Source organism: Atractosteus spatula, chromosome 3 (genome assembly GCF_055471065.1).
Source record: "Atractosteus spatula isolate fAtrSpa1 chromosome 3, fAtrSpa1.hap1, whole genome shotgun sequence".
Classification (NCBI taxonomy): domain Eukaryota; kingdom Metazoa; phylum Chordata; class Actinopteri; order Semionotiformes; family Lepisosteidae; genus Atractosteus; species Atractosteus spatula.
The window spans coordinates 66,474,342-66,500,341 of record NC_142708.1 but is presented as its reverse complement, the minus strand read 5'-3'; the positions used below and the strand labels follow the sequence as shown (position 1 = coordinate 66,500,341).

Sequence of the window (26,000 nt, the reverse complement as noted above, 5' to 3'; positions counted from 1 at the left end):
TATTCACCTTGTTCTGCAATTACTTCCTACATTCTGCATGCTGCACCTTACCTCTTTATTCTCACTGTGCTTTGCTGCTTTCTACTCCTCTCTTATCATGCCCACAGACTTCCACCCCCTGCTTTGCCTTTGCCTGGTGTGGAAATGCTAGTTCATGCCTCTTGATTTTTTCTCATATCATGCTTGGAGGAGGGAGGGTGGGGGGGAGTTGGGACAGGTGATCCGTAAACCAGTTGCAATGTGAATGGGGCAGCTGGAATACTGACTAGCCTGGGTGTCTGGTCCCAGCCGAGCACAGGTTGAGCTCTCTGATCATGGGTTCGAGTCTGGGTCATGCCCCTGACAGCTCTGTTGAGCAAACGGCTGGGATTAGCCAGTGCCTTTGCAACTTCCAGCAGTGACATGATGACATGACGACCCCTGTGGCCTGAATCTCTGGCACGGGGATGTACAGCAGAGACGTGTCAAAGATGATGGGCTCCAAGGTGGGCAGGTTGGAGGGGGCTGCCTGCTCTTACTCATTCTCTGCTGTGTGAGGTCATGGGGCTCGTAGCTTAGACACAAAAAACACACACAATTGGCCAGGCCAAATTGTGCATGTACAGCCAACATAATTCCATCCATCAATCCATTTTCTATCCACTTTATCTGACACAGTGTCACGGGGGGAGCCAGAGCCTATCCCAGCAAGCAACAGGTGCAGGGCAGGGCACGCCCTGGACAGGACACTAGCCCATCACAGGGAAGACGGGCACAAACACAGACAGAAACTCTGTGTGTTTCTCTGGACTGTGGGGGAAAAAATACCCACATGAACATGGGGAGAACATACAAACTCCTCAGAGATAGCACCCCAGGAACCACTGTGTCACCGTGCCGCTCAGGAATCTATCGGTGCTGTGAAAACAGTAAAAGGGCAGGTGTCCTGATGCACATTGAAGAGGATGCAAATCTAGGTGGCATTCCTGAGACTCTGCTGCATGTCAGGAAGGAGGGGGAAGAGCCAGCAGGGATCACCTGAGCAGGAGAGACTGGTGACTCAAGGCCTGCCCTGGGGCACTCACCAGCCGAATGTTTTATTGCTGCTCTGGGATTCTGTGAGAAGCCATTGGCTGACAGGCGCACACATTCCTAATGGTCCCTGTCAGGAAATGACAGCTTCAATAAGGAGCAAACGGGACAGAAATACTGCTCTCCACATTACAGCTCTAAAGGGAAGAGGGTACCATCATAACACAGCCAGGAGCAAGAGGGAGAAAGCGACAAAGGTGAAGAACAGAATGTATCCTCTGTTAGGGAATTACTGAAAATTGATATATCATTGCATTGTTATTGTTACAGTATATTGTTATTTTGATTGAATCAAAATTATCTCCTTTATAAACACCAATTCAGGATAATGGAGGTTTAATTTTTTAAACTTATTTTTATTAAAGTTTGGCACAATTTAATAAGCGTTTGGGTTCTGTGTTTTTTCTTTATGGACACACAAAATCAAGGGGTAAGTCAAGACTATGATCACACGAGAAGATGTGCTAGGGTTAATACCTAAACAACCCTTAATTTCACAGTGTTAAACTCTGTGAAGGTTTATTTCAAATGTATAAATTAGAGCATGGGAATTTATTGTAAAATTTCAGGGCAGATTATTAATTTTGACTTACAAAATAACAGTAACTCTAATATTGTGATTGAGATCTACAGTATGAAATGTAATTCTGATTACAATATAATAATAGAATTCAGTATCCAAACCACTGCAGAAGCTTTTTGCACTCTGCAGGCTGAGCACAGAATGAACAGGCAGGTATCTGTTTAAAAAAGACCCGTGCTTTATTCACAATAAAAGCAGCGTCAATGTCTGATAATAATCTTTGGCACTCACGTTAGCCGAGCACATGTGAATAGTTCGTAAATGTGCAACATTTGTGATACACAATAGACAGCTAGGATCCGAAAAGGCAGGCTGTCGTATTAAAAAATCATCGACATTTTTAGAATTAGGAGGATTTAAAATCCCAAGGCCCAAGGTGGCATTGTTACTCAAATTCCAGTGACTAATAAATAATAAAGAGGGGAGATAAATATGACTACAACAAGATATTTCTGAGCAATTATAAGAGAACAGGCCAGACCTTGATATGGGATTATCCTGCACCTACAGAAGAGTAGTCTCGCCAGCTTTTGATGATTTGCTTTTGTGAACAAAAAAAGCATTTTGTTTGATTTCACTTCTGTCTTTGTCAAATGTCATTCCCTGATTTTGAACCCAAACACAAACTCTGTGTGTCTCCCTGGGAGGGCTGCTGACTGGGGCAGCTGCATCGACACTAGTGGCACTAAAAGAAGCTCTCACTGATGACCGCACAACCTCACAGGCAGCCGTCCGGGGTCACTTCACTGGCGCTCACAACACGATGGAGTTGAGCCCTCTCACATGGGCTGCCCGGCCAGCCCTGCTCCAGCATCGGGGAATCCACATCGCAGTCAGCTCATGACACACAGCAGAAGGAGATGTCTGCACCACACAGCACAAGCTGTACTGTGAAGCAGTGTCTTTCCTGGTTGACACTGTCAGCTGTTGTTTTTTTGTAATGAAGTAATATCTGTTGAATACTTTGACATTCATTACGAGAAAAATGAAATTCAGAACAAGCAGAGGACAGCATGGTGGCTCAGAGATAAGCCTTGCTGGATACCTAGGATACTATCTGTGTGGAGTCTGTATGTTCTCCCTGTGTTTGCGTGGCTTTCCTCTCACAGTCCAAAGACACACTGGTAGGTTAATTGGCCCTGGTGTGAGTGTTTGTGTGCGAGTCCTGCGATAGACTGGCATCCCACCCAGGGTGTACCCTGCCTTGTGCCCGTTGCTTGCTGGGATGGGCGCCGGCTCCCCTGTGACCCTGAACCAGAAGAAGTGTTTAGAGGATGGATGGATGGAAATACAGGTGTGTACTTCAAAAGCTGACATGGGAGAATTAATCTGTAGCATCTTTACTGTTGCCGAGTTCCTTTAGAATGCAAGGGATATCTTGTAAGAGAGAATTTCCTTAGCAACAGTTCATCTCAAGAGTTTGTGACTCACTCATGTTTAAGTGATCTCACAATTATTAAAAGCTTAAAATTAAGGTTATATCTATTGTATGAAGAAGGTTGTAAAACCCGGGAGCTGGAGGATCCAGTGTGGCTCCACCTACAGTATTTCATGTCTGGGTTAATCCAGCCTTTGCTCATCTTTTACTGGGTTTTGTCATTGGGCAACTGTGGGGATGACTGGGTGCCTTCTGACCATGAATATCCTTGGCTTGTCACTCTACTGACTCCTGTAGCCTGCTGGCCAGCTGTGAACTTGCAGTGTTGTCAGCGAGAGCACCTACTGTACACCACCTACTGTATATGAGCCAAAGAACCCGCAGCACACAAAATGGCAAACAGCTCTCTAAAGAGCATGTTTTGGAGGAAAGAATACACCGTCCTCATCTGTCACTGCACAAGAGATGAATGGCTGAACCAAAACTGTTACCAGCTCCAAAGTGAGGAGGAATACTGGCAATCGAAAATTTCTATTAATCAAAATACGAATGAAACAATCCATAAATAACAAAGGACATCCTTTGTAGCCAAACTCATCTGTACAAAAATGTCCAGAATCTATATGATTAAAAAAACCTACAAAATGAGAATGTTTTTAGCTCATACTGATTGTCTGGGGTCATTGCAATAAAGCCACTCCCAAGAGGAATGTCTAATCCCATGTCTGAGTGAAAGGGAGTGGGCTCCCCATTCATTTGCAGTCCTGCTGGGATCAATGTATCAATCCCAATGTTTAAATGGCTGAGCCACTGGGATTGTGTGTAATTGCAGAGGAGGAGAGTATTATTTGCGCTCCTGTTTGATTGATCCGGGAAGGTAATTCGATTGAATCGAATTCTGATTCTAAATGTCACCTTCCTCACAGAAAAATCCATAATGTTGTTATCCAAATTTTTTTTTTGTTTTAGGTTTACACAGTCAGGGACTGATGTTCAGAGACAGGTCAATTACTCAACATCAAGATTCACAGACTTTCAAAATGTATAGTAATACTATTCTACTGTATATAGTTTTCCATGGAATTAGACATTAATTATAATATGAGACATTATGGTATAAATCATAGTACTGTAGTTCACTGCATGTGTTTCCCTGCTCCTGTGGCTGTGTTACCTAAGGTTTTGCAGCATAATATTATCCACTTAACCACTTCTTCCAATTCAAGGTCGCAGGGGAGCCGGAGCCTATCCCAGCAAGCAACAGGCACCAGGGGGTATAGCCCGGATGGGACACCAGTCCATCGCAGGGCTCACACACTTACACAAGGACCAAACTCCATGCAGATAGCAGACCTTGAATAGAACCAAAAATATGACCTGCAAACATTATAGATTTCATGTCCCATGCCTGGATACCTGGCTTATAACAAGACATTTAAACCAACACAAACGTCTATCCATCCACTTTCTACTCTCTCCATCCAATTCAGGGTCATGGGGGAGATGGAGCCTATCCCATTACAAACTGGGTGCAAGGTGGGGTACACCTCAGACAGGAGGCCAGTCCATCGCAGGGCACACACAGACACAGGTCACACACACCAGGGCCACTTTTTCCACCAGCCAATCAACCTATTAAGTGAGCAGGTCTTTGGACTGTGCGAGGAAACCAGAACGCCTGGGAACATGGGGAGAACATACAAACTCCACACAGACAGCACCCCAGGTTTGGGATTGAACGCAGGGTCCCGGCCTTGTGAGGCTGCAATGCTGACCACCGCACCACCACGCCATCCCAGATGAAGGGTTGGTCTTTTATTTAATGTGTTGGGATTACAAATGTAATGGGATAAAAATAGGGAAAAAGTAAAGCACCAGAGACAGATGATCCACTAGTCAGTAGACTCATGGATCTCATGCCCATTGTCTTGAAAGCCCTAAAGCCTACATTCCCAGTCCATTCCCACTCTTTTCAAGTAATTAGGTATCAGCTTCAACAACATGATACACATGTGCCTGTTGCTTGCTGGGATAGGCTCTCACTCCCCAAAACCCTGTATTGGATAAAACAGTTAGAGAATGGATGGCTGGATATACAGTAAGGGTGTGCACTTTGAAACTGAACAGGTAAAATAAAAAAACAACAACTTCAACAATGAAGAACAATGCAGTCTGAAAAAAGCAGGCCATTAGAAGCAAGGCAGTGAAGTGAAATGAAACTATAGAAACGACAAAAGCTTAAAAATATTCTTCTTTAAAAAACAGATTCATCCAACAAGTAAGTTAATCAGTCAGTGACACAAACTGCTAGATAGAACTTGTACACAAGGAGAAAACAATTAGTTATACACCTGATCTGACACTCATTCCCTCAGAGTAAAGAAGAGCCTACTGTTCTCGGGTTTAGATGCACTTTCTTACATGTTTATGCTTGTGCTCTCAGGTTTCTCTGTTGACTCTGAAGACTGTCATTACCTTTGAGGATACTGAATACTTAAATCAGATCCTGCTATAGTCTTCTCTGCTCATCACTAAAAAGGTTTGGATCTTCCAATCATTCAGAATGGGACAATCCTTAAAGCCAAATAGTGGTACTGTATGTGGTTGCTCTATTCTGAACTGATTCCAGTACTGCAAAACCTCTTTGGTAAGCCAAAAATATACAGAGCATTTTTAAATGCGGTCCTACTAGTGCTGTGTACAATATTAACATCCCTTGATTTAAACAGTATGTTTTTATCTACAGTATACAGTATATAACAGTCTGTTTTTTTATTATATTTTTAAATTGTTTAGGAGATTAAAATTACTGATCTACACAAACAATTAAGCCTTTCTCGTAAGGAGATTCTGTAACCTCTGCATGTCCTGTCTAATCATCCCTTAGGAATCTTATTGCTCTAGAGTTGATGCTTTTTAACATTAGCTTGAATTATTGTTTCTGTAACTTTTCATGCAATATTCTGTATAACATGTGTATAAGTCTACAGTGACTTGGTTTGGTTTTGTCACTAGTTTCAGGTGCTACAGTATATTAACAACTTAACAATTAGTGGATATTATCTCTGTCTCAGGAGTCAGAGACAGGAAGGAAGAGTTTTGTTAACGATGTGTGAATAACATCATTTGTTATTGTCAAAAAACAGGTAGAATTCCATCAGACCCTGGAGATGTTTATCTACCTACCTGTACCTGTGACACATCTGTCTCTTCTGTGCCAATATTTTTTAATTCAGGACTTCGTGTTTGCTCAGCCTGAGGCAAGTTACAGTATCTGCTCCTTCGTAAGCACCTGGTATATCAGCCGTACCTCTGTTTGCCAGTTGTATTCACTACCTCTCCATTTTACTGTTCTTCTGCTGATTTAATACTTAAAAAACATTTTATAACTTATTTTAGCCTCCATTGCAATATTCTTTCCATTTCTCCTTTGGGCCTTTCAAACATCCTTATTTATTAGTGCCTGCAATTTGCTACATTTCTTTTCATAAACTAAATTGTATTTTATTTTTTTTTATAAAGTGTTTTTTTTCTCCTTGTATTCTTCTGATGAGATTGACATCTTTTTGTCACTGATTTTTGATTGACTTGTCGGATGAATCTGTTTTTTTTTAAGAAGAATATTTTTAAGCTTTTTCATCTTCTGTAGTTACATTTTACTTCACTGTCCTGCTTCTTATGGTTTGCTTTTTTGAGACTGCATTGAAAGTTGTTCTTTTTTATTTGACCTATTCAGTTTCGAAGTGCATAACTGTATATCCAACCATCCATTTTTTAGCTGCTTTATCCAATACCGGATAGTGGGGGAGCCGGAGCCTATCCCAGCAAGCAACAGGCACAAGGCAAGGTACACCCTGGATGGGACACCAGTCTATCGCAGGGCACACACACACATACAGACACACTCACTCACACTAGGACCAATTTTTCCATATTCTCCTGGTGCTTTGAATGGAGTGTCCAGAAAATCACTATATAAATGTAAGGAATTATTATTATTATTATATCAGCTCAATATTCCCCAAATGTGTCTGGCCAATACATTTATCTAAAGTGACTTTTGAACAATTTTTCCTGGGCCAATATTGCAGAATACCTTGCTTGCATGCCCACCTTGGATTTGAACCCAAGGACCTAGTGACTCTTCCACACTTCGCCATGGAACTGAAGGTGTCCTTACAAACTGTGCAAGAGAGCACTCATTATCCATTTCTTCCATTCAATTTTTATTACATCCTCCCTGTCTACGTCTCCCATGAAAACCAGTTCTTCCTTTAGACATGCATCACTGACTTCATTCTACAATGCTGAGTTTTAATTATTTGAATGTGGTGGCCTATACAATGCTATGTCTGAATGCTGTTTTTTTTTGTGAGAATCTAGATTAAATCTAGGATATGTGTCTGTTGGCTCCTCTCACTGTTTAATTCTGCTCTTCTCCCTCGGCTGTCTTCCTGGAGTATCTCACTGAACATAATTCAGCAGCCAGAATCCTGATCAGGTTGCGTTCGGGATTCAGGATCAAGTGCACATATTACTCCTGTCCTGGTGTCCCTGCACACCCTTCCTGTCAGGTTTCATGTTGACTTCAAAATCCTCATGCTCACCTACAGTATGAGGCTGTACATGACTCGGTACCTCAATACCTGTCTTATTTATTATCTTTCTACTCTGGCTCTGGAATTCTATCCCCAAGGATAGCAGAGAGTCCTTCCCTGAATGCTTCCCTGAATGCTTTCAAATCCAGTCAAAACCTCCTTCTTCAGAAAGGCTTTTACTTTATTGATGTCTATGTCTGCCTCTTTGCATCTTCTACCACATTCAAAACCCATGTTTCTTATTGTTCTTTTATCTCTTATGTTTTTTATCTTATTGTAAATGCTTTGAGAAGCTACTTTAAAAGGCTCTATATATGAAATTAAGTTTATTATTAAAGTGTTTATCAAAGTTGTATCCATCACAACATCTCTTTCTCAACCACTTTTCTGTGAAATCATTTACATTATAATTGTGTGCTAATAAAATTGCACCTTTTTCTTGATTTGGGCTCCTAACATCACTTGAACTGAGGTATAATGAACTATGTACAGTATACCGCACAAAGCCACTTTAAAGGTACAAGAACTGTCTGGCTTTCACTATGAAACAGGTTAGCAGATAAAGACAGCACCTCACCATTCAACGCATTTGTGTGATTCTTACTGATACATTCATCGATGGATATGCAGACTGTAACCCTGGCAATATGTGAGGCCAAATGTGTAGGATCCAATATTTGCCATTCCACAAAAACTACAGCGAAATGGGAGGGGCTCTATCTGATCACCTGTACAGGTATCAAGAATAAAACAATAATCAAGTGCAAGATCAGTTATTTAGAACCAGAAATGTACCTGACAAAGCAGTTAGCAAGACAACAATCACCTTTCTTGTTAAGAGGTTAGAGAAGATCCCTAACTCTGATGGTGTTTAAGGGGGGGGGGGGTCTGTTGTTAATTGAAAACAGTGCTGGAGCTGAATGCAGTTCAATTATTTTGACAGTGGGTTGCATGAGCTGCTGGATTGATGTTGTGAACTGCTGAAGAGGCCAAGCTAGCACAGGCACAGTCTCCCACTGAGCTGTGGAAAAACCGGGATAAGGGGGAGGGAAAGACAGGGGGTGCATCTCTAACAAGCAGAACAAGAGCCTCATTCTTTTAGACAAGAAAAAAAAACAGGAAAAAAACACACAAAAAAGAAGATTGTTGCAACAGAAGAATAGGAATAAAAAGGCACAACATCCACGTTTTTGGAAAGAAATGATCTAAAAAAACTTCATAGAAAGGATTAACAGAAGATATTTAAAATGGTGTTTTATAATATAGTATAATACAAGAAAAGGCAATATGGAACATATACAGTATATATGTGTGTGCGAGCTTTTGCTTTTGTTTATAACTGAGAGAGAAGAATGTTAATCCACAGAATCGATAGAAATGTTTTGGAAAAGCAGGTTTGACACTGGGCTCCTTATTTTAGATTTTTACATCTATCCTCCTGCGATAACAAAAACAGAAAAGCTTTTGGAAATTGAAGAGACAATTTTAAGAGTGACTGGATGTATTATTAGAATAGGAATACTAATGACGCTGTAAGAAACATCAGATATCAGGGCAGAATGACTGTACGTTCATTCATGTTCTGAGATATTTGGTTAAAGTCTTATGAATGATTCTGCACACAACAAGCTGGGCATAGTCTCCATTTTTTACAACAGAAAAAAAATCAATGTGTTTTGACAAAGGAGAGATTTGAATGCTTCATCTGTGGACAGTGCTACCACACTTCCCAGTGAAGCCAGGCCTCTTCATTCACTTCAAGCTGTGTTGACCAGTGTGGATGCAGGCACACTAATCAAATTTCTCTGGGCTCATTTGTTTTCCTGAATCAATCACTTTAATCAACTCTCCTTCTGGAATTGGGGAACGCTTCTTCTGACTTGGTGTGAAAACACATTGGTACCTGTTTGTTTTTCAGGATCTCTGCAGCATGTCACAGCTTAAGCTGAATTCTTTGATTTCCCAGCAAATATGATCGAAAAGGCCATTTTAAAGAGAATATCAATAATGATCAACAATAAGAGGATGATATGCAATAGAATATGGGTTTATTAATATACAGTATATTCAATAAATATTTTTAATTTCCTTCTCATACACGGCACATGACTTATCTGTTATCAGACACACACACATGTATATGTATATTTGTTTTCTTTTTTGTTATTGTTTTAGTTTAGTTTTTCTGAAAAAAAGATTTTAAAAACAAGAAAAAAGGGAAAAACATGCAGCAAAAATACCTTCGTCTCTGGGGCTGTTGATCGAAGATTCATCGTGTTTTTTTGTGAGCGGACCTAGGGTTAAGAAAAAAAGGGAGGAAAAAGAGAAAAGAGAAAATTCAAAAAGATTACTGTGGCAAAAAAAAAAAAACAAAAATCAAAAAAGAAAAAGAAGAAGTAGCCAAAAAAAGACAACCAGCAAAATGCATCTGCCTCTGAGAGTGTGTTTGAAAAAGGACGCAACTTTGAAAAAGGAAAACAACCCCCTCCCCCCACAAAAAAAGAAACAAAAAACAAAAAGGTTATTACAAACACAGATTCTTAACAAGAAGAACAGAGACCCAGAACCAGGGGAGGAAGCCTGTCAGTGGGTAGCCCACCAGAGTTTCCTGTCTGCCCTTCTCACTGTAGGCTAATTCTGCACGACAAAATGAGCCACCTGACGTGCCCTGAACAGGCTCTTATTGTTAAAGAAAGAAGAAGTGACAAAAAGGAATGGGAATTATTCTCTGCAGTCAGAAAAAAAAAGGGTATTTACTCATGTTTTCCAAAGAAGACAATACTATTAAGGCAGAGTTCTAGGGGGGCGGCCAGTTCTTAACTACCCTTCAAAGTGGTGCGTGGAAGAGCTGAAAAGATCGCCCTCCGAGCACGACCCCGAATCAACCGCACTTTACGACCAACTCCATCGCAAAAAAAAGGGACCGGGATTCCCGGAGGGCGGACCGGGGATCCGAAACGTTATTGTGTCAGTCTGACAACCAGGGACTGTGTGTGTTTAAACCCATAGCACCTGCAATAATAAAAGTAGATGAACTCTTCAGGATGAGAAAAAACAAAAGTTTAGCATGAGGAGTGGCAGTAACATGCAGGAAAGGCACTATTCCATAAGACGTCAGTTTAACTAACTTTAAGGCAGGCTGCAATGATGCTTTATCCTTATATGCGCTAAACGTGTCTGAATCCCACCCTGGTACTTTGTAATGCTCAATTAAAAATAACCAGTTTCTCTTTGAGGCTTTCAGAATGACAGGAAAAACAATTTGCAGACAGCGCCCAGTGCTACCCAGCGCTACAGTGGCTATGGTCATTTCCCTTCTCCTCTTGTTTACTCTTGATTGTAACAAGCTTGGAAGGATTAGAATCATCAGGTGATCCGGCTCCCTGCCTCATCCTCACATTCATTGCTTTATCACCTCACATTTATGTCCTCCAGACCTGCTGCCGTGCTCGAAACGATGAAAACCATATTCATAAAATGGAGAACATGGCGTTCCACATACTGTCTGTGCAGTCTAAGTAATGAACGCCAGTGAATAAGAAGAGGCAAATGGGTAAAATATTGAGTGGTTACATTCATTTTCAGCGGACAAAGGTGAGAAGATACAAAAAGACACACCGGAGGTTTGAACACAAAAGCACAGAACTGAATTCGCCTACGAGGTAATATATTATGTTGAAGGATGGGCGTGACGCCAGCTAGAAAGTTGCGTTCAGTTTTGCTGACATGGTACTACAAGACGGGCTGTGCTGAAATGAGTTCAAAGAGGAGCATGTGGAACAGCAGAGATTAAGAGAATCTTCGGCAAGGGCTGCTTGAAAAGGGCCAGGGGCCCGCTCATGTGGGAGAAAAAAAAGATGTCTAGGAGGCTGGAATATTTCACAAGAGCAGGAGAAGGTCAACTCACCCAGAAGTACACTGGCACACTAAACTTCAAACCTCGCAGGAAACTCTGGACTGCTGGACACAAGTAGAAATAAAGTGCTTCTCCATTCTGGAGTGAGAACTGCTGCTCTACATAAAAAGCACAAAACAGACAGCCGACACTGTGCCAAGTACCTGTGATTCTTCTCATAACCTCTGGAGGAGGTTAAGGGCGCACACGATCTGCTTTGTGTGTCTCCAAGTGGTAACAAAACGTTGGAACAGCAATGCAAGAAAAGTTACAACTGGGAAAAGAGTCCTTAATTGCATATAAATATGAATAAAAGAGACAATTAAAAGCAAATAACTGAACTATGTTATGGCAAATATTTAGTCTTTTCTGTACATAAGCCTTTTAGCATCTTTGGACTTATTTTGTCTATTTACTGTAGTATTTCCGCATTGCATGCATCATGCATTCTGAAAGTAAAAAAGGAGTAGGAAAAAGTGGACAAATGATCTCATTTATAGCATCAGTTCTTCAGTTCCGAGTGAGGGAATTTTATTTTGGAAGTAACTGTTTTCTCCCGTGCCTTTCATTCCAAAAATAACAACATCGTTCAAGGATCCAATGTTTTCCTGAGACAGTTCCAAAATGACCACTTTTAGCTAGTGTTTGACCAACGAAAAGATGAAACGCATTTTAAATAACGCAGGACAGACAGGACAGAAAAAAAATCTATCTTTGCACGCACAAGCACTGTCCTTCGAATGTATGGATTTATTCAGTGAATAATCAAGCGTGTACTCGTAATTCATCGTTTCCACAGAGGTGTGACACTATATTTGAGAGAAGAGGCAAGGCAGTGTCAGTATTTCCAAACAGTAGTTACAGTACACAACTCTCATGTTTGAAACATCTACTAAGCTTTCCCTCAGAGTGCCACAGCAGAGCACTCCTTGATGTTCGACATGTTTAGATGTGATATTCGCACAAAATGGGCCCGACTAGCTGCTGGGAGTCAGCTGTACTGGGACGAACCGATCTGGAAAGGCTTGTGGAAGAACTGCTTTTAAGAAGGATTAATTTGCTTCTTTTGTCTCTTGTTAAAAGATGGAAAGACAAAGGCGGGAAAGAATTTCACCTGGCTAAGAAGAGAAGGCTTATCAAACTCTTAAAAACCACAATGGCTTCACTCTTAATAAACCTACAGTAAACCTTCTGTTCCTACTCTGCAGCTCACAACCTTGGTTCGCCTGACTCTGGTCTGGCTCTGTTTGTCCCCTAAGCTCGCTTACACTCTGTGGGTGATGGAACCTGCTCTTCCTGCGCCCCAGAGCCCTGGAATTCTATTCCCAAGGATATCAGAGAGTCACCCTCCCTTTTAAATCGCTTTCAAATCCAGAGTCAAACCATTCTTCTTCAAGAAAGCTTCTACTTAATTGGTGTTTGTGTCTGCTCTTTGTTTCTTCTACTACGTTTCTAATCACTTGTGCTTCACTGTTGTAAAAGCTTAAGCTAGTTTTGTTGTCTCCTATCTTTAACTGTTTTGTTTTCACTTTTTTTTTACTTTTCCTGTGAAGCACTTCAAGAAGCCACCTTTTAAAGGTGCTATATATGATAAATAAAGTCATCATTATTATTATTATTATTATTATTATTATTATTATAGATGTGGAGCCAAGAAGTGGGCCAATGTCTTTGTCCACAGAAGCTTCTGGGATTGCTCTTCATGGGTCTTCATTCACCCTTCAGATTCAGATTTGGACTGCAACATGTCGGCATCCCATTGGAAAGGGCCTAGTGTACCCCCTGGACCATCTCATTATTTCCATATACTGTCCTACCAAACTGTTGGAAAATACACCTCGGGTATAAAGAGCAGCTCCATCAGCCCACAGAAGGAATTACAGTTCCAGCATATGGAACCGATTCCATTAGGTGTTCACAGATGTCAGTGTAGATGGGGGACAATGAAGCGTGACATGTGGCAGCAGCTTAATAGATCTTTCCTGATTTATGTTTCATGTTGCTATATGTACACCAACTACCATGAATCTTGTGTTATCAAATACCAAACATGCGGCCTCTTTCCCTTTATGGAGCATTGTGAGCACAAAGCCTTGTCTGCTAATACTTAAAAGATTTTAGGGAATTATGGGAAGTATCATGTGTTGGGACTTTCCCACTAATTTTCCATGTGATCGGTCTCTCTTATGGAACCAACTATCCCTCAATCTTCCAACTGTTTCTTCCAATTCAGGGTTGGCAGGCAGCTGGAGCCTGTCCCAGCAAGCAATGGGAGCAGGGCAGGGTACACCCTGGACAGGACGCCCGCCCATCACAGGGCAGACAGGCACAAACACCGATGAACACTCACATGAGGGCCAATTTTCCCCAAAACAAATTAACCTACCAGTATGAGGAGACCCATGCATACACAAGGAGATCGTACAGATTCCACACAGATAGTATTCCAGGAATTGAACTCAGGGCCCCATTGATGTGAGGCACCGATGCTAACCACAGTGCCATTGTCCTGCTCCCTGTGGAACATACTGTACCATTCTTTCATATTTTGGTGGAGCACTGGAGTACAACTATGAAGATGAATCCTGGTCCTGGATATGCATCAGTTGAATCATCTAAAGACTTACATGCAAGAGTTTTCTATCAGTTCAGCAAGTCATTTGGTTCCACAGAGTCAGGAGGGGCTCAGTGAGGTCTTGGGAGCTACAAAGTATTTAGGCTTTTATTTCCAGTGATTTCTAAATGACTTAAGTGAATCTGAAGAGATGAAAATAAAGTGTCTCCAAGTTTTTGTTTATTTTGTTACATTATTACAGTAAATGTACTCAGCAGTTATTTAAGAAATTAAATAATCACTTTACAGATTAAAGAGGTCTTTCTGCTTCTGTAAATCAATTATTCACTTACTCACAGGTGTAGTCTCATGTTGTAACAGCTGTTTTCTGCAGATATTGTAGAAGCTGTGCTAGTTTTTAGTAGCTACAGTATCATTTGTTCTTAAACTCCGGAAGCCATCTTCTACATCACTGTGCTTCTTTCAAGACAAAAAAGGAGTTAATAATGTGAAATATTTCCTGGTATAAAGAAACAATGTCTATCAAGAAACAAGGTATGAATTGGTTAGATTGCAGGAGATGGAGAAAATTATGCTTCTCGAAGTGCTGCAGATGATTAACACATTTTCTGTTTTTCTCACTGGGGAAAGACTGGTTCTGCACTTTATGTTATAATTATAACTAGTGTTGTTGTTTCCCAAATGCTGTGCTTGAAAATGAACTGTTTTCAGCTTATCTAAAATATAAGTCAGACCTAGCTCTCAAATTCTTGTACAAATACCCAATCATTTTACTTCCAGTATCTTTGATCCAGAAATGGTTTTGCTCACTTTTTCCTGCTCAGAATATATTCTCCTGTGACTAGCTACTACCCAATCCCCCTTCATGTCACTGAGTCTGAATACTGTTCCTATAACTGTAACAAGCACCTCTCTGGAAATCGAAATGCAGCCTATTGTGAGCTGCTATCAACACTCCCCTTTTCTGATTTGCTTTGTACAACGGGTTTTAACAATAAACACATAAAAAAAGCAAAAGGTCCACCCGTTTAAGAAGCAGCTCATACGTTTGCTCCTAACTGGAAACGAGGTAGCTTTGCAACACCAGAGAAAGCAAAGCCTGAAACATCCCCTCCTGGGACCCTTCAGGAAGTAGATTGATGGGCTTTTTTTGGATCAATAAGCTACAAGCAATCAAACAAGCAAGACGGCCAGATACTCACTTCTCTGAAAAGCCTCGGTTCTTAAAGGTACACTTGTTTCTTAAAATTAAAACCTTTCCTGTTTTCATTGAGACCACCGGTACTGCAGTGGTTGAGAACAACCTCATTCTACCGTCCTTTGAATTACATTGAATTGTTCAGCTTGTAGTTTCTAAGGCCACAGCCCAAGCTGTCCTCAAAATAAGACAGAAATGCAGAAGCACATTGGGATGGAGAAACTCTAAAAATAAAACTAATTGCACTTGACTGTTTAGAAGCCAAAGGGTTAAAGACTTTTATGTACAGTAAAAATGTCTGGGGTCACTTTTTGGCCATTATGCAGAATTTGAATTTGGTGAAGGCTTCTTTGCAATATACCGTATGCTGTAGTCAAAACACCCCTAACACACAAAATAACATGTTGGATCTGTGACAGCAAGAACAGGGAACAGGCTGAGCAATGTATTCCACAAGACTTTGAAATATTTGCAGTCCAAGCCCCTACCATTTAACTAACAGATTCACTTGGTAGATGACATTCTTATTGAGATACTGTATATTTGCTGAGAAAATCCTTTCTTGTACAGTGACTTACAGTATGTAAAATGTTTACATGATGTGCACGCAGAAGGTTGTGATTAGGGTAATAGATTAAGTGGATTAAGCTGTGTCAGTTCTACCAGTTTCCACTCAGAAAGAGTGATGTTTGCTCAGGCTGGGAAGGCAATGGAAGTCTGCCTGATCTGAGAGTTTATTCTGTTGGCTGAGGTTCCTTATGTTTCGACCACTGAATGCATTTGTTTAATGTATTGTACGGGCCATTGTCTTGATGGTATTAAAATTGTCACTCCTGCAATTTCAAATACTCCTGATTTAAACCTGAAGTCTTTTTTTTCTGAGTTTTTTCAACCTTCAAGTTTTTTTCTTGTCATTGCTGATGTCCTGCTACTCTTCATTGAATCTGCTGGTTTTTTTATGCTTTTGAAACAAATTTCATTTTACATTCTAAGAGCACAGTGCTGCAGTGCCTAGGCAAACTTATGCATGACAAGAAAGTCACTAAACGGAGCAGACTGACAGAGTACACAGACGAGTCAGAGGAAGGCAAGGAGAAAAGAGCAAGGCTTCATCCTCCTTGTCTAATTCAGGTTAAGGGGTAACTATAGCCCTGGAGATGGCTCCAGTCCATCACTGGGCACACACAGATACACACAATTGCATCTGGGCCAATTTTCCGAGAGCCAGTTCAGGGTACAGTGGGAGTCAGAGACTATCCTGGCTAGCCACGGGATCAAGGCAGGGTATACCATTGCACAGACTCTCACACCAGGCCCAGTTTTCCCAGTAGCCAACTAACCTACAGTACTAGCGTGTCTGTGGGCTGTGGGAGGAATCCAGAGCACCAGAAGGTAACCTACATGAACACGGGGAGAACATACAAACCTCCTTGCAGATAGCACCCCGAGTCACCCCAATTGAACCCAGGGCGACAGTGCTGCGAGGCAGCAATGTTAACCACTGCACCACTGTGTCACCCAGCAAGGCTTCAGCCCAGACTGAATCTCAAATCAAACTCTCGCTCATGTCACAGACTGCAGAGACCAAGACATCACACTGGGGTTTTCTTTAATACAGAGGTCACTTCCTGTGAGCTGCTAGAAGAAAGCGAAACCAAAGATATTTAAAAGTAAAACAATACATACCCAGACTTGAAATCCCCAAAATGCAGTGATTAAGCTATTTCTAAACCACTTCCAAAAATCACTAAAAATAAAAAAAACACCCAGAAAATGAAATTCTCTCATCATGGAAAATTGTCAACTAAAAGCTTCTCTTCAGGCTACTGCGAGTTAGTGAGTAGCTATTACATGCAAAAGAGAAGTTGACAGTCTACAGAGTAGAGTGTACAAACATTTGTCCCGTTAAGAAAACATTCTTCTGTAGTCTGACATTACTTCTTACATACTGTTAGCATGGATTTTCATTTTATTAAGACTAGATACAGTATATTCTGAGGACCCAGTTTTGTGACACAGTTATTGATCCTCTATTTAACGGCACACTTTGTGAATCTAGAACAGACTTAGTCTTTTGGGCCTTTTCCAATTCTTTTCTGTACCAAGTTCTATAGCCCTCTTGTTGGTGCATTTATATTAATGCACAATGATGCATATTTCTGAGACAATTTAGAACATCTAGATGACATCACATTACAAAAATCCTCAGAAAATAATATTAGAATGATATAATTCATAATGTTCATAATGCCAGTGCATGTTACGTGACTACAGAAACACAGTGACTACAGGAAATGCATTGTGGGATTTTCACAATCTCAAGAGATTCTGGCCTGAACAGGCCTGAAAGCCCAAAAGAATGTGCTCAGAGTACAAAAAATGTTCACCACATTGGATTTAAGACTCAAAAGCATAAAAAGAAAAAAAGAAAAACAAATACAGCAGTTCATTATCTACCTCTGCCTTGTCCATTCACACCCTGGAGTCGAGTAATTGCATTTATCACTAAGACGAAGAGCTAACCAGCCGTATGTGTATTAAAACACAAATCCCGCTGACAGGGGTCACTAGCTTTATGTTTCATCATTGATTTCAGTGGGTGCAGAATCAGAGAAACAGCCGCGTCGTCAGCCCATTCTACTGAATCAGGCCAAAAATGTGAAACATTTTCCAATCACGAATAATCGCGTTAAAGATTTTTTTTTCAGTAACTTAAAAAACATAAAGAAATAATGCACTTCATTACATTTCCAAGCTCTCAGTTTCAAGATTTCTTCCATCAAACCTCTCCTTCGTTTAGCAATTACTTGGCGTTTTCAGATGCTCCAGAGGCGGGGGACTCCAGCCTGCATTACTTTCTTAAGTGTTAGCGCGCCACTGGTGGTGCCTGAAAAGAATCTGAAGCTGCAGTAAATGGGGGGGGGGGGGCTTCTGATAATTTGCTTCCTTTAAACACCTCCTGAAAGGATGGAAGCAACAGAGAAACTCAAGTAATGGGTTGACCAGGTTATCTTCCCGGACGCTTTCCTCTGATTTCCAGAATACACATTGCTTCGGTACCCCTGATTGGTGAGACAAGCTTTTCCGATCTCTATCTCACTTGCCTAACAGACGGCCTCACGCCGCGCCTTTAACAGCACAGCTCTTTACTGCTGTTTTGTTCTGCACTCCCTAAGTGAAAGAAATGAGGCAGGTGTCTCTATATTTAAATGGGGGAGATTCAGTTCCTTTTGTCACAACACGGTTGCGCCAGTTAGCACAATTATCAATCGAGCATGGCGGAAATGGCCTTTCTCGAGATCCGTTTAGCGCCTGAGGATAAGAAGATGCCTTTCTCCTCACCCTTCAGTAGCAGTGGAACAACCTGTAGATTAAAAATCCGGGGGAAAGGCAAGCGAATGCGACCTCAGGCATACTGTATCGTGCTCTAACAATTTCTTACTCCTAGTTCTGCAATTTCAAGCTGTATTTAAAATGGAGAATGATGGGAAAGCTCCCAAACTTAGGTTCACTACACCCACTCGCGAGCTGCCACTGTGTCACTTTGATGTTTGGTTCTTTTATTGTCTCAGACAGTAGGTTTGGGAAACTGAGGGATGTACAAATTATCCTGAAACAGGAGGAGTAAGGGGTGTCCAGGCCTTGTTACGGAAGAAAGTCTGCTTCTTCTGGTTCTCTAGGTAAAATCTGTGCAATCTATAAGCATGCCATCTTCATTACCCTGTTGCAGCTCTCTCATTTACTGTATTATATCAACATACCCCAGGGGCAGCACAGTGATGCAGTAGTTAGCTTAGCTGCCTGACAGCGCTGGGGCCCTTGATTCAATTCTAGACATAATGCGCTAACCGTGTGGAGTTTGTATGTTCTCCCCGTGTTTGCGTGGGTTTCCTCTGGGCTCTCCGGTTTCCTTCCATGGTCCACAGACAAATCGGTGGGTTAATTGCCTTCTGGGAAAATTCTCCCTGCTGTGGCTGTGTGCGTGTTTGTGTCTATGTGTGCCCTGAGACGGGTTGATGTGCTGTCCAGGGCGTACCCCTTTGCTTGCCGGGACAGACTCCGGCTGCCCCATGACCCTGAATTGGATGAAGCTGTTAGAAATGGAGTTTACATTATAAAGAACAACAATCAAGTTCGATCAGGCTCAGCTGTCAGTAATTTGTAATCACCCCTAATGCCACCCCTCACCTAAAACATTATACATTCTGTCCGTGATTCTCTTCTCTCCCTCGCATACCGTACCCCTCTTTGCCTCCCATCTCCACCCCATCTCCATCACTGCAGCTGTCCCTTGGTCACCCTTCACTCTGCATAGGGGTCCCAGCCTCCTCATCGTGTGGCCAGGAGGTTAGCCTTCAGCCAAGTAGGTTAAGCCAGATTTTGACTAAAATCCTTCCAGTACACTGAGTTCTTGGGTGCTGTTATTCCTAGTGAAAACTGAAAGGCCTATTCTGCTCTCCATGGGCAATTGAACTCCAAAGGCTGCATTTGGGATGATTTTGAAACAACCAAATATACGTTTTCATGTCGCCTATATTGGTTTTAACCCTGTGACCGCACACGGGGAAGACTGAGGAAGTGAGGCAGACTCATCTGACCTGCCATCTTCGACACACTTGTGTTTGATCACAGATCACAGGCACCACCGCCTTGCCCTACAGCGTCTGATCCAACTGGAGAAGAGGTGCATACCTCCCTTTCAGCCCCGGGAATGTGCAGGTAACCAGGAGGCCACAAGGGCTGCTGTGCTTGTCAAGAAATCCCTGGCCGACTATTCCCACCTGAACCTCGGTTGTGTTCAGCCAATTGTAATAGCCAGCAGCTATTATTGGTTACAATATCACCCTACAACTCGCAACAGGGAACCCACTGAAGCTCAGCATCATCCAGATGGGGGCCTTTCATTGGTGGTGGGATCCCCATTTCCTGTAAAGCATTTTGAGTGGAGTGTCCAGAAAAGCGCTATAGAAGTCTAAGAAGTTATTTAATTGTTCACTGCCATCTGAAGGGTCCTGGTAACATAACCCAGACTGGAAACTATGATCAGAGACCTCAGTCTACACTCGGGTGAGCATCTTTACCAGATAAAGCATGGAGATATACATTTTCTCATGGCAATACAAATGATACCAATATCATCCTTGAATATTTTGGAGATTTGAAGTGTATGAGGTTGCTCAGTGCCGGCTTGAGCCCACTTTTGCGACTGGGTGGTCACCAGGGTTGCTCCTTTTCTGGATCTTTCTGCCCCAATCGGAGTGCTCTCGCCCCCTGCCCTCTTTCAGCGCCCGCGCTATGCGAGCTTTGCTTTTGCCTTCACGCTTGGTGTGTGTTGGCAGCATGCAGCCCTGACTCTGAGAGCCTGTCAGCAGCTCTGCTTTGAAGACAAAGGGATTTGTTTGAGTACATCAGTCTGCGATCGGGGCTTCATTTGAAAGATCCATGCCACCCCTTGTCAAAGTTTCAAGGAAGGCCTGGCGAGGCAAGAAGTAATTGCAGGAACCGGAGGATAATTGTACCTCTGCAGATCCGGGACTGAGTCCAGCGCAGGTCACATGAGAAATAGCTGTGGTTACCTTGGTTTAGCGCCGTGGGTGAACAGGCGCTGAGAGCGGCAGCGGAGCTCTTGGCAATATGGATGAGGATTTCAGTGGAGTCGACAGAGCTCTGACAGCAAGGAGCAGGCAGAGCTGTTTCTTTTTTCTGAAAGTTTAGCGTGGTGCGAAGGAACAGCAATTAAAGTTGCTGCTGCCAAATGGGAAATCTCTATCCCATGAGACACCCCGCTCTCCTCTTGCTGTTGTTATACTCGGCTCTGGCTCTGTCTTATGTTTGTTTTTTGTTATGTTTTTTTGGGGGGGAGGACTGTGGGAGGAAACGGCAAACTCGGAGCAAACCCACGGGCAGGTGTGGAGAACATCCAAACTCCACACAGACAGCACCCCCAGATCCAGGATTGAACCCAGGGCCTCAACGCTGCGAGGTACCAATACTAACCACTATGCCACCTGCTCTTAAATTACCCCCTTGAGAATGAGTAAAGTCCTTTGAATCGAATTGCACACGTTGTTTTTTCCAACACTCTTCATTGCCTAATGAAAGTGTGCACAACATTTGTTGAGCTGACTGATGGAAAATCCACATTGGTACTGTATACATAATATTATTTTTCTTCATACTGTAAACGCACTGGTTTCAGATTATAACCTTGGGTTACAGAAGTGGCCATGAATTGATCAGCCATGGTTTTAATGCTTAAATTACAAGAAGGACGGACTATTTGGGCCCACAGTTCGAACAGGAAATGTCACACCTGTATACAACACAAGGGTTGGAGATAGCTGCACCACAATCTATTTCATCTTTGATTTGGTTCCTACAATTTCGGTGATTGTGCATTGGGTGCTTTCAGTGGTGAATGTGCAGTATTGATTTTGATGGTGCACAGCACTGCAATAACACATCGGCAACCCCAGCATTGATGTGCAGCGACAGTTTAATAAAAATGTGTCTTTTCAGCTTGTAAATAGGCAGCCGGGCAGCGTCTGCAGTAGTGATATCCATATAATACATCACAAAATAGCTAATTCAAAAGACTTCCAAAGCATTAAGCCTGAATTCGGGGGCAATCATAAGAGATCGTGCGGCATGAAGACATATTGCTAGTTCTAGCTTTTTGTTGACAGTGTTGTCACATGTGCTGAAGAGCTGGCACTGCGGCCGATGGAAAACTCAAAATCTAACAAATAAATCCTGCTCACATTGCTGCTGCAGCTCAGCAGAGGAGGGGGGGAATGAATATAATCAGCTGTTAAAAGCAGCTGTTCCTTGCTGTAGCACATAAGGTTCAGCTGATTGACTGCTGCCAGCAGTATAATCTATAGCGTGCGGGAACCAGCAGGAGACAAACAAATAAATTATGTTACAGACACTGCTGAAACAAACAGCTCAAGAATAGAACATGTGTTACAAATGACAGAATTTGGGCCATCTTGCTCGTTTAGTATCTCAGTGATTAAAGGATTCCACAGTATCGGCATTAACAATGAGGTAAGGCTGATCCACACTCCCACAACACTTGGTATAAAGCAGTGTATGTGTTTCACATCCTGAAAGGTCTTCTGCTAGCGTCCTTGTGCCCATGAAAGTCATAAATGATTTTCAAGCTGCACAAGTCAAGACCCCCACCTGCTATCTTGCATTTCTCTGGACTTTTCCTTATATGCCATTTCTTTCAGGGAGGGAATTAGTTTGATTGCTCTCTATTGCAGGTTTTTTTGCCTCTAGAGCAGCAGTTTTTCTGTTGCAGCATGCTGACCTCCACATCCGTAGCCCTGTCTGCTTCAGTGCCTTCCTAGTAAAATATGTGTATTTTGACAGAACTGAATAGAGATGGAAGAAGGCAGATTCTCTTTTGAATTTCCATTTCAAAGGGTTTGCAGAGACATGGGACTCTGTAGATCAGATGAAGAACACTGACAGAAAGCGAGGCAGACTGACAGACATACAGCACAGACAGAATTGGATGTAAATGTCCTTAGTTCACTCTCTGAGCTCTGGAGTGACACTGACTCCTTCTGACCTCCTGTGTTTTCATTTCATCCATGTGGCCGAGTTAAACTTGTCAGATAACGATCCAATTTGACTTGACCTTAGCAGTGAAGGGTCCGTATCCTGTCACAGGAGCCTTCAGAAACTGCTGCTGAAACCACTATTTACAAGCAGGATCTCTCCTCCAGAGCAAATTTGTTTTTTTTTGTCTCCAGCTCATCTGTTCTGTCAGCCCTAATTGAAGTCTTTCACTATGCAAATATCTTTCACAGCTATCAAGTACGTCGTTTCCATTCCCAGCCTGCTTTTCTTTGTCCTTCCAAGTGATTCCTCTCAGAAGATGAAATCTTGTTTAAAACTTTTCTTATCTAAAGTCCTACAGCTGTATTGGTTCTGTATTTTCTTTCACTCAGGTTGCTACAGCAAATGAATTGTACAGAAAGACACAGGAATAAGAAAAGCATTGGAAAATAAGCTTCAAGGGAAATAATTCCCACTCAATTTCCCTAGTTAACATTTGTCTCAAACTCAGACAATATGTGTTTCTGCAATCTGCACAGGTTAGAAAAAAGCTACTTTACATCAGTGACCACTCTATACTTTCTTTCCAGCTGATGTCTGACATCTTGATGTGACTTTGGCTTGATCTTCTACATTAACATTGTGTCTCCTTTTTCATATTTTACACCTTGTGAAATCATTCTTTTCATGTTTTGTTTGAAGAAGTCACTTAATTAATTTAAATAATTAAAAAGGTTAGTTTTATGGCTAAGATATTAATACAATTGACGTACATATAACCAAAGCAGTCTACAATATTTCTACTATGTGCATGAACACCTTCTTATAGAAGATTCATATTAATACAGTACCACCTTTATTTTTTGCTTCCTAATTCATGTAAAATATAACTTAACTTAAATATAAATTTAAGTTAATATAACTCTCTTATTTGATGATTTAATTTCTATTTTATTTATTTTTATTTGAATATTTTTTTAAGAATGTGCATTAAATACTTGCAGCATGAGTGACTGAATGAATTGCATGTCCAACACCCAGTTGCTTGGCTTCACAATCATTTTGTTTGTCAGAAGTCGTGCAGTGGCTGGTAGTGATGGGAGCTTTCTTTTTCTTCACTCTTCTCCTGACAGAGCACTAATAATCTACACGGTTCAGTGTGTAATCTGCCGAGTTCCAGGGGGCAATATTTCCCCCCTGTCTTTCATAATTATGGCCTAATCCTATTAAACGCACAAACGTGTTGTTTAATCTCCCAGATTATGTGGTAAATCTTCGCCTTCCCTGGCTCTGCTGTGCCTGTATGTGCTGAATTTAGTTGACTTTTCTGCAGTTTTCCCTCTCTCTGGGTTTGCATCAAATCAAATTCGCTTTGTCTTTTACTCTCTGATCCAAGGACTTCATGTCAGTGAATGTCCTGTACATGGAAGGGACTGAATCATGAATATTGATGTTACCACTGATGTTGTTATGCCGATTGATTAGTGTTGATTATCTTGTTATTGCTCACTGTTACAGTATGTTCATATGTTTGTATACTCTTGTATCAATAAGATCTTAAGACTTAAGATATACGTTATGGGGGTGACAACCCACATTCCTCACAAGAATATTACCTAAATTGTGAAGAATAACATAACATAAGATGGAAGGAACTCAGTGAGTAGTGGACCAAAACACATACAGTAGGTAAGGGATGGTAGAGACTGGTTTTATTAAAAACATCTAAAGGTTCAAGAAGCGGACACCAAGGTCATCACCCCTGAGGCCCGGGGCTGCCACAGTAACCTCCTTCACTGATGAAGGCGGTGGTGAAGACTATAGGGTAAGTATTATCGGATGCCGTCTGATGCGAATGGGGAGTGTGGGCTGGATTGGCTGAATGATAATTACTGCACTGCGCAATTTATTAACCAATTAGGGTTAGAAGGTCAGGCAGAGGAGAGGAACAGATCGCCAGCCGCTCCCAACTGAAAGTGGATTAGATGCCAGGCGCTTGCTCCTCTTCTTTGAGATCCCGGTTGTTTGTGGAGCTCCCGTTGTGCACATCGAGAACCAGACAATAAAGGATGAAATCTGCCTCCCCACTGTCTCTGGTTCTCTGGGGCTATCCTGACTGCTGACCTACGATCCTAACAACACTCTGTAGCACTTTTGTGATTTTCCTATAGTTTTGCCATGTCTATATTATACATTTTCTTTTTCTTTTCTACTTTCCTAACATTTGCATCATGTTTGCCATATCTATACTTCCTTTACCACGATCTTTCCTTAATTCCATTATGATATGACACACTGCAATCTGCCATGGCTAAAACACAACTCGGTAAACTTTCATATCAGAACCTCCACCTTCTCTAACACACACGACATTTTTTGGAGGGGATGGCACCTACAGTAATAGAAGCCGTCAAAAAAGAATGAAGTAAAACCAAATCTGCCAATCCAACCCTCCTATTTCACTCGTTTGAATTAAAAAACAAAAAATGAACAAAGTCAAACATTAAAAGAAATTCTAACCCGAATCGTACATGTAGCTCTTTTATTACTGCATCTGAGCAATATCTACACCTTCAGTCACAAACTGTCCTAAATGGACATCACGGTCACACAGCTAGTGTAGGAGGAATTAGGAAAAGAGGAGAGCTGCCTTATTTATTTGAAAAAGTGATTTAATTGCATTGCAAATCCATTAAGATCCCCTGCTCAACAATCTCTGATTTCCAGTGCTGAGACAAGGGCACTGCAAGGAGGGGTGATCTGAATTAGGCTTCTCAGTGTAGAACAAAACCAAAGTGAGTGCTCTGTACGACACAAGTTGTAGTGCGCGCGGTGTTGGAAAAGGAAACACACATCATGCTTAAAGCACAGATTCAAAAAGTGCCAGCACTCGATGTGATTCAATGCAGTCCCTTGCCAGGAAAAAAAAAACCCAAAAGATTTTGAAATGGCACACACTCTTACATGGCCTAGAATGATCTGAAGTTGAGAATACTCGTGATCAGAAATGACAGCTCTAAGAGGATGGCCATTCTCCCCCTCTCCGCCCCCCCTCTCCCTCTCGCATTCACACTTTTGTGTCTTCCTTTGAACAGGCTGAGGCTCCGGAGCTCAGAGCAGGCTGGGGAGC

At 41.8% G+C, this 26,000-nt stretch overlaps 1 protein-coding gene across 1 annotated transcript in view; it reads right to left on the bottom strand.

Annotated features, from left to right (window-relative positions):
- Positions 1-26,000, bottom strand: part of nlgn2a (neuroligin 2a) — a 131,948-nt gene that overhangs the window by 79,194 nt on the left and 26,754 nt on the right. The window contains exon 2 of the mRNA XM_088911167.1: positions 9,871-9,924. Within this exon, the coding sequence (XP_088767293.1) occupies positions 9,871-9,924 (54 nt within the window). The remainder of the gene's footprint in view (positions 1-9,870; positions 9,925-26,000) is intronic.